Source organism: Drosophila obscura, unplaced genomic scaffold (genome assembly GCF_018151105.1).
Source record: "Drosophila obscura isolate BZ-5 IFL unplaced genomic scaffold, ASM1815110v1 contig_9, whole genome shotgun sequence".
NCBI lineage: Eukaryota > Metazoa > Arthropoda > Insecta > Diptera > Drosophilidae > Drosophila > Drosophila obscura.
In genome coordinates, this window is record NW_024542883.1 from 4145998 (window position 1) to 4154697 (window position 8700).

Sequence of the window (8700 nt, forward strand, 5' to 3'; positions counted from 1 at the left end):
ATCATTGCAAGAAGTACTGTCGTATTCCCAGGAATATTTTGTGTTTACTTTGTAGCTACAGGGATTTACAATTAAGAGCCAACGATATTACATGGACGGGACACGTGAACATATACCGAAGTTAGATCACTCAGTATAACGCCCAAAGCTCCCCAGGAGCTGGCCTTCGACAATTGGGGTTGCTTAAACTTAAATGACTAGACAAATAAGAGAGCGTACTCAATGGCATGTACGTAAATATGTAAATACATAATAGCGGGGCAAGATGGCACTTTGGGCTCCATAACCTGATGGCTGATGGGTTCCTTATCAGCGGACAAACACTCGCAGCTCCAATCAATTCCGATTCTCCCAGTTGGAAAACCATTCAGCGAGCAAACAACGACGGGGTCGAGGCTCAATTCGTTGTCAGGCGGAGTATTGGCACAGCTGCTACCTCGATGAAAAAGAGTCGTGGCTCGTATTTTAAATACAATGATGACGGGACATATATCCGTATAGCAAATAGCGTAGCAGAACCGAACCGAACAGAACGGAACGGAACGTTATGCAAAAAAGGTGCTACACAATCTTCTTTCACAGCCACAGCCAAAGCCAAAGGCAGGGACAGAGACAGGGCCAGAGCCAAAACCATGGCCTCAGCCGCACAACAGCAACTCTTTGTGTGTTCCTGCTATACAAATATGATAGTAATATACATACATAGGAACCCTAACGGATCGCCGTCGAGTGTGCTGGAATTCGCCTCCCTGCCTGGGCTGCCAGGTTCCACGGCCCTCGCCCCTCGGCCGTTTGCTCTGTTCAAATACACCTTGCATACGTGGCAAGTCGCCTCCTTCCGGCTGGAAAACTGATCTACACTCAAGTGGCAAGTTTGGGGTGGTTTTTTCCTGGTCGGGAGCTGTCGGCTGGCGCTCAGGACTGATAGGGGAGAACTTTTCCTGGCACCGGAGTACCTGTCAAGTTTACGCCTGACAGCGCACTCGCCCGATATTTTCCTGCAGGCGGCAGCTGTTCCTCGAGTCCTTGAAAAAGGGATATATGCCTGAGTTGATGTTGCAACATTTAACCTGTATGCAGGGAGGGTGCTGCTCCCTACGATAGGGGTGGCTGGACAGCTTTGCGGCCTCCGACAGGTGGTGCGGTGCGGTGGCCTGCCGAGGGACTCACTTGAAATTTGTTCAGGCATTAGGCACTCGTCTAACATATATCTACGAGAGGTACAGTTGTTGGGGTTGCATTGTTGTGGATGAGGATCGATACGGACACCCTTGGTGTACACTCGTGGGTCCCATATGTGATGGAATGTTTTCTTGCACTAAACCTAAGCATTGTTCTCATCTCTTCTCTGCATCGGGCTCTATCGGCTGAGATTAGAGCCACCTACTAAAATTAGAGCAATATAAATACATATACAGCCGAACACGAAAGGTGATGTTCTGGGCGACCCATAGACATTCATAGAATATTCAAATATTCCAAGCCTCAATGCATTTTTAATCACTCTAACCCATTCGAACAATTGTGGGCACAATTACATGGAAATTAATGCTACGCCAAAGACTTCTTGGCACGATCCTCCGGCATGTCTCGGCCTGGTACGTGAGCGGGCCAGTCTGCCGACGAATGGCAGCCCTGGCGCACGGCTTCAATTGAAGTTCGATGAGATGTGTCGCCCTCGTGCGCTTTGATTTTATTGCCAGCACTTAGCATAATGAGCTGCGCTGATAGCATCACGTTTCCTATCCAAAAGAAACCAAAGGCCGCGCCAGCAGTGCGCCGCATGCGCAATGCGCAGCGCATATGCTTCCTGTCTCGCCGGAAATTCCTTTGAGTACTCCGCTTTGTCGCATTCGTCGGCGGGGCTACGCCGACAGCACAAAAGTTCAGAGTGCATGAGTAGAGATCTTGGGTTTCCCTTGAGCCATTGGGAATCCATTGAAATGCGAAGAGCAGACAAACAAAGGACACACCACCTGTTTCCTTGGGCTTTGGCTGTTGGTTGAGATTTATTCGAAGAGGAAGTTCATTGAACTGAAATGGCTGCAATTGAAATCGGAACGCGCGTGCAGGAACTGGACAAACGGAGTGTGAGGCTCACAGATCTTCGGAGACTGGAAGAGTCCGCCTTAGTGCTCATAATTGGAATTTGCAGCGATCAGCATCCTCGTTTGAGCATAGCGCTTGTCGTCATTTAGGAACCGAATCACATCGGCGACGCAGATGTACTTCCACCTTAGCTTAGCTGCCGGACGCATGGCCAGAGATCCTCCCGGCTTTGCTGCCAGTGGAGCCTGGCGATTGCGCGATCCAATGGCATTCAGGGCCGTGTTGTTAGTCGTCGTCAGGCGCCTGGCTATGCCCAGCCCGAAGTCCGAGGAGGGTGCCTTGCGCTGGAAGTTGTCATCTTCATCCGACAGGCAATGCTCCTCCCGGTACCTCTCGTCGAGGCGTTCCATCTTGGTTTTCATGTCGTAAATCAACTCACAGCGATTGTCGTCGTGGAGATGATAGCCAGAGCGGTGCTCGCAGCGTTCGATGATCTCTTTCAAGGCAGTCTCCATGTATATCGTCAATGCCCCTAGAAAGGTGTCCAGTAGGCTCTCGCAGCCCTCGAAACTGAAGCTCTTTCCCTGTCGTCCCACTAAGCCCATGTGTTTCATCAGTTTCATCAAAATGCTCTTCCGCTGAAAGCACAACATCAGGGGATGGTCCTGACCGATGTGGGATCTGCTCCCGGCTGATCCCGGCATGCCTGCATTCTTCTGCGAGGGCACTTCGACGATGCGCTCCGACATGCTCCCGAATCTAGAGATAAATTGGTATAGTTCAATCGTATTTATATTGTTTTGTTTGGTTTTCTTACTTATCAGGAATCCCTTAAACTAAGTACACGAATCTCCAAGCTTCCCTTGATATCTTCGAATCTGCAAAGAGAGAAAGAGACATATCCATAAGTGCTCGGGATCTGTCCCTTCCATCCAGGTGCTAGTTCTTGGCACGAGCCTGCTGAACTAATGCAGGAAAAGGAAACATATGCCAGCATGATCCTTACCGGTCGAGTGCATCCACCCCCTGGCCGACCGCATTTCTTCATACGGCCCACTGGCTTGGGCCAGCCCCTGCCCCTGCCCCTACCCCTGACCTAGCACTTGTTCCTGTCGAGTGGCCACCTAACCGAACCTGCCACACCCGGCAACAGGAGAAGGACACGTTATGCAAAGTGCACAGGAATGCAAGTGAGTCTGGCGACCGGCCAGTTTCTGGCACGAGTAACTAATTATTCAAATGGAGGAGCTGTCCGATGGAATGCCCAGCCGCCCTTCCTTGGATAACCACCCAGACATCGACCGGGGTGAGCGGATATTAAAAAGCGGCGAGCGGCGCGGCGCGGCGCGGCGCGCGACTGTCGCCCGTCGCCCAACGCCTGTCTGTCCCGCACCGCACATTTCCGTGCACCAGTGAACTTCTGGCCCGACAGATCATGCCCAGCCTAGCATATCGTGGCCAAGACAGACCAGACTCGGCACATGAGGATGAGGGTGAGGGTGAGGGTGAGGGTGCGCTGGTGCGCATACTAAACCACGCGCAGGCCAGGAGCAGAAGCCAGGCAGGCGCGTGTTGTTTTGACGTGTTTGTAACCTGGCTAGAAATTTATTAGAAATTCTAGTCAAGGTGCTCGTCGACGGCGACGACGACGACGACGACGGCTTTGTCTCTGTCTTTGTCTTTGTCTCTGCTTATGTCGTGTCTGAGGTACCTTTGCTCCCGAACAGGTTCATTACGCGTGCCGGCGACAGTCGACGGAGGCGGAGGCGTTGACCTAATTACCTGTTTATTTTTTTTTAGTTTGTTAATTCTTACCCTACGCCTGCCTGCCCATAGGGGTGCAGTGCCTGCTGCTGCGGGTGTGTCGCTTGGGTGCTTAGTTCCTTGGGTTTGCCCCAAATGCAAGGTGCAAGCCAGGTCACAAAAATTCCAACTCTATCTAATTCGCGCAGAAATATGTATGTTTACAGATATTATAGAGAAACTTCAGCTCGGACTTCAGTTTAGTGGTGGAACTTGTGGGAATCGATTTCACAACACTGAAATATCGCGAGTGTTTGCTAATTTGTATTTTAATATGCATGGAATTAATGGAAAAAATAGTTCAAGCTATGAAAAAGATGCTTATAGATGCCTTTAATGGATACGCAGCTGAGTACATAATTTTTATTTATTGAAGAACAGGAATCGAAATGAATTTCGCTTTGCAACACTGGCAGGGCAGTTAATCTCTTTTGCTGAGCTCCACTATCGGGTTGAGTGCGTTCTACATGTTATCATCTGGGATCTTAGAAGGAATTATACTCCCACAACAGTCTGATGTTCCGCCATTCCTGCGGATGCGCTTCCCTGGTGGCACTCGCTTCGTGTAATATGCCACCCAACAGTTAAAAATGCAGATTTCGCCCATTCCAGCCGCACTTGCATAATCCACACATGGCGGCGATGGCGAAGGCGAAGGCAGAGGCAAACGCAGAGGCCCAGCTCCATCTGGGGAGAGAGAGAGACCTCCTCCGCCTGCCATTTCCAAGGAGCTGAGCTGAGCTGAGCAGAGCGGGCCGCATAAACTAAGCTAACAATTCAACTAAAATGCCAACCAGATAATAAAACTCAAATCGATGAAGAAGTGGAAGCATTGGCCTTTGTGATCGACTGAGTGTGCAGTTTGTGGCAAGATGGAAAATGGAAATAAAACTGCGAACACGAAACTGACTGCCGACCGGGCCGACAGTCGCAGGGGCAAGAGCCACAGCCGGGCTGGCAGCAAGGCAGCAAGGCAGCGAGGCAGCCAGGCCAGGCCAGGCCATTCAAACGACCACCCACACATCTGGGCCAGAGACACAGAAAGAGCCAGAGCCAGAGCATCCTCGCCGCCTGCGCAGTGTCAAATAGACAAGAAAACCAACAACCAACAACCAACAGCGGACGAGAGCTGCGTGGAGCGCAGGCGTGTGAGGGGACATCCAGCGGACGGATCGGATGGAGTCGACTGTGGAGTGGAGCCGGTGAGATGGAGGCATATTCCAGCGAATAAATATTATCATATGGAAATTTCCTTTCAGAGCAATTACGAATGCTGCCACAGCCAGGGCCCAGCGTTTTGTGGCAAGTGACCTGCGAGACGTCAAATGCAGCGCACAGGAAATCGAAGTCGCAACTCGACGGGTTTGACGATGATGTAGCACCACCACAGCTCTATGCACTCTCTCGGCTCGTCTCGTCTCTCCTCCCAGCCATTCATAGAGATCACAGCGTGTCGCAGTCGTAGAAAGTTTTAACTGTGGAAACAGCGCAAGAGAATCGCCCATCCCCTCCCAGATGGTCTGTTTGTTCAAGGCAGTCTCCACTGTTTCGTATGGTACCCACCAGCCCCAACCCCATCCACGTCCACGTTCAAGCCGTCGTTTGCTCTGCGCACCGTTCCGTACCTGTTGGAGCTGCGTTTTCGGGGAGCAGCAAACGAAATTGCCAATTGTTGCGCTTCGGTGGCGGTGGCAGGCTACTGTTTGGCTTTTGGTTTTGTTGCTGCCACACACCTTGCAGCTGGAGCGGAAGCGAGGCATCTTAGAGATCAGCGAGGCTCTGGCGGCTGGCAACTGGCGCTGGCTGCTGGCTGCTGTTATTGTGTGTTGCCACTTTCAGCGCTGGCCTGCCTTTTTAAGCCATTTTAATATGAGCGTTGCACATCTTGTGGGTGTGGCTGATTGGGCAAGCCGAACCAAACGAAAAATGGATGAGAAGAGTCTCCGTCTGCGCTGGGCCAGGCCAGGCCCAGCCCGGCCCGGCCCGATGATCAATCTTGGCCATGGCAACGTTTTACGATGATGATGATGATGACGACGACGACGTGGACTTTGTTGCCGGTGATGGCTTTGATTGCAGCAGCCTCGCAGCCATTTGCCAGTTGCTACTGGTTTTCTCCGAAGCCGCACTTAAGTGGGCGTGGGCATTTGAAAATGTTAGCCCGATCCGCAGGAAGCGATCTGTTTGGCCTATGGAAATGCCCAACAGGCAGCGAAATGTTTCAATTACTAGTACATATTTTGGTCAGCAATTAATATCGCCGGAGTCAGAGGCATGCGGTGGAACACCTGCGCAGTCTCATTTCACTCCACAATCGTTCTCAGGACTGCTTAGTGGCGGAAGTAGGTTGACACTCTGCCAAATGGGACAAAGGCGACACCTACATGCATCCACACCCCCACACCTACACCTACAGCATGATTGTTGTTCTTCACTCCTAATTTATTTTTACAGCATTCCGTTTCCGTTCCCAGAAGCCCCCCCACCATTCAGATTGGCATTGTTCCACGGGACGGGTCACAGGAACCTTGTCTCGTCTCCGTTTTCCTTTTGCTGAAAGAATAACAAGTGTGGAAACAGGTTCTGCACATCGATAAAAGGTTGCAGTTCGATGCTGTGCTGTTACCCAACACTGGAACTGGAAGGCCACGACCAAAAGACGGAATAGGAATAGGAATATGCAAAATCATCAACATTTACTAAATAAATAAAGGCCGAGTCCATGCAAAGTGCAACCAGCAGAGGCAACGCCAGAGGCAGCCAGAGGCAGAGGGATTTCAAAGGAGCCCAAGCCCAAGCCCAAAGCCAGCGTATGCAAATTGCTTGTGGGAAGAAGAATAAGTGAGTGGAACCAAGAGGTAAATTGGAGCGCTGCTAGAGGATTCTCCCACAGCCCACTGGACTACTTTCGAGCGATGACAATAATGTTGTCTGCGCTTCTTTATGGGCTGCCTGGATGCCTGAATGCCTGAATGTGCTGCCTCGCACCTTGGTCATGGCCATGGCCATGGCCATTGTCATTGTCACCAAGGAGCAGCAATGGCCATAACAATTTTCCTGCCTTCTGGCCGTGGCCGTGGCCGAAGCCAGGGGCTGGGGCTCGGCTCCCGCTGCGCGAGCATTGTTTGCCCGCTGAGCAGATTTCCCAGAACTGACACCTTGCCACTTGGTCTGGAAGGGGCATGCATGGGCCATGTGTGTGGTGTCTGAGTATTGTGTACTGCTACAGTTTTGTCCGCGCCAAGATGTCTGGCAGACAGGGTACAGTACAGGCTTTGTGGCACAATCCCACAGCACATTCATCATTGAAACAATTGCTCATCTGTGTGTCTGTGTCTGTGTCTGTGTCTCTCTCTCTCTCTCTCTCTGTGTTCCAGGTGTTGCTGTGGAATTTCAATTTGCATAAATTTGGTACAGATTTGCGTACAATAGAGGAGTGGTGGCATGGGGGACGGGCGGCGGGCGGCTACACCCATGATTATCCAGCAAATGCTCTTCTATAATGAAGATGTTGCCGACAAGACAATGTCCGAGTGCAATTCTCAACGAGAACTCTAAACAATCTTCGAACTCACTCACCCGTACGTTTCATTCCAGAGGGAAAGTCGAGCAGCTGCTGCAGCCAGATGGGCCAGGAGCACACCTGATCCTAGCGTGCCTCGGGAGGCGGACTCGGGCCGACGCTAATGCGCCACCTACTGCTACCGGAATACAAAGGAGGACAAAGACGGGCTACATTAGAAAGCAGAAACTGCGCAAAATCGACGGGAGCGCGCAGGGCAGGGCAGGGCAGGCCAGGAAGGCACTCGCTGGGCAAGTGCGGATGCTCAGGATTTCATTTGCGGCAAGAACTCAGGACAAAGGATGAGGGCTCGAAACAATGCTAAACCAAATTGAATGGCTTTCTAACGATGTTGTCAAGCCATTACACATTACACATTAGACATTAGAAATTAGACATGAGACAGGCCTGTCTGTAGCCACAGCTCAGACACGAACGAGACTGTGGCCATATCTCTGCACATACAAATGTCTGGCCACATCTTATCGTTTAGCACCTGCCCAACAGCTTGCCCAATCAAATATGTGCCCATGGTTAAGCGAGCAAATAACCCATTTTGTGGTAAATATGCTCATGTCATCGAAAATCACGATCACCTTGGACACTGTGGTTAGTTGGGTATCTGGGCAAACACGATGGGAATTCAGGTGCCAGCCGTGTGCGTGTCCAAACGACACTTAAATTATCTAACGCTTGGTTTTTCCTGCGGTCGAGCTAATATTTGTTCAGTCCCCGCAACCCGCAAGTATTTACCAGCGTCTTTTTGTGGCAACTGCTTCACAAGTGTCTGTCCGTGGCTCTTCTCAGCCCAGCCCTTGGCAGGAAAATGGGCCAGATAAGATAGTTTGCGGTTGATAATTTTGGTTATCCTTTCACTAACACGATCCCATAATCTTCCTGCTTTGACAGATTGCTGTACGATGGTGGCTGATTGGACATAGCGTGCAGGCAAAAAGGCCCAGGAGATTGCGCCGAAGTCGTTCTGCTATATAAATAATTAATGTGAGTACTACAGCTATGTACACCCTATGGCAACTCCAGGGATAATTTACATTTGAATCTATTAGGTAGTTCGTAACTCTGTTGGAGCGAGTTCCCATGTTGAATATATATTTTGCAGTCTGCTCGAACCAGCACATGCCAATACCTGAGGCCAAATGACAGCGGGATAAAAATAATCTCTTCAGACAAAAGACATTGGCAAAAAACTGTGTCCCAGCTCTGGCTCTACATCCAGAAGGACAGGTGAGGAACATCTTTCTTCCTTTTCGTGTCATTGTTCGTCG

The 8700-nt window shown here is 50.7% G+C and overlaps 1 protein-coding gene and 1 long non-coding RNA gene across 2 annotated transcripts; one reads left to right on the plus strand and one right to left on the minus strand.

Moving 5' to 3' along the window:
* Positions 1-1496: 1496 nt before the first annotated feature.
* On the minus strand, positions 1497-4035 carry LOC111079112. Its single transcript, XM_022374133.2, has 3 exons — positions 3865-4035; positions 2867-2927; positions 1497-2808 (listed from the first exon to the last, which is right to left on the minus strand). Exon 3 carries the CDS (start codon positions 2796-2798, stop codon positions 2130-2132), a length of 669 nt encoding a protein of 222 aa, XP_022229825.1. The 5' UTR covers positions 2799-2808; positions 2867-2927; positions 3865-4035; the 3' UTR covers positions 1497-2129.
* Positions 4036-7311: 3276 nt separating this feature from the next.
* LOC111079114 lies at positions 7312-8384 on the plus strand. Its single transcript, XR_002608307.2, has 3 exons — positions 7312-7379; positions 7450-8023; positions 8324-8384. It is a non-coding gene; the product is annotated as an uncharacterized LOC111079114 (long non-coding RNA).
* Positions 8385-8700: the final 316 nt, after the last annotated feature.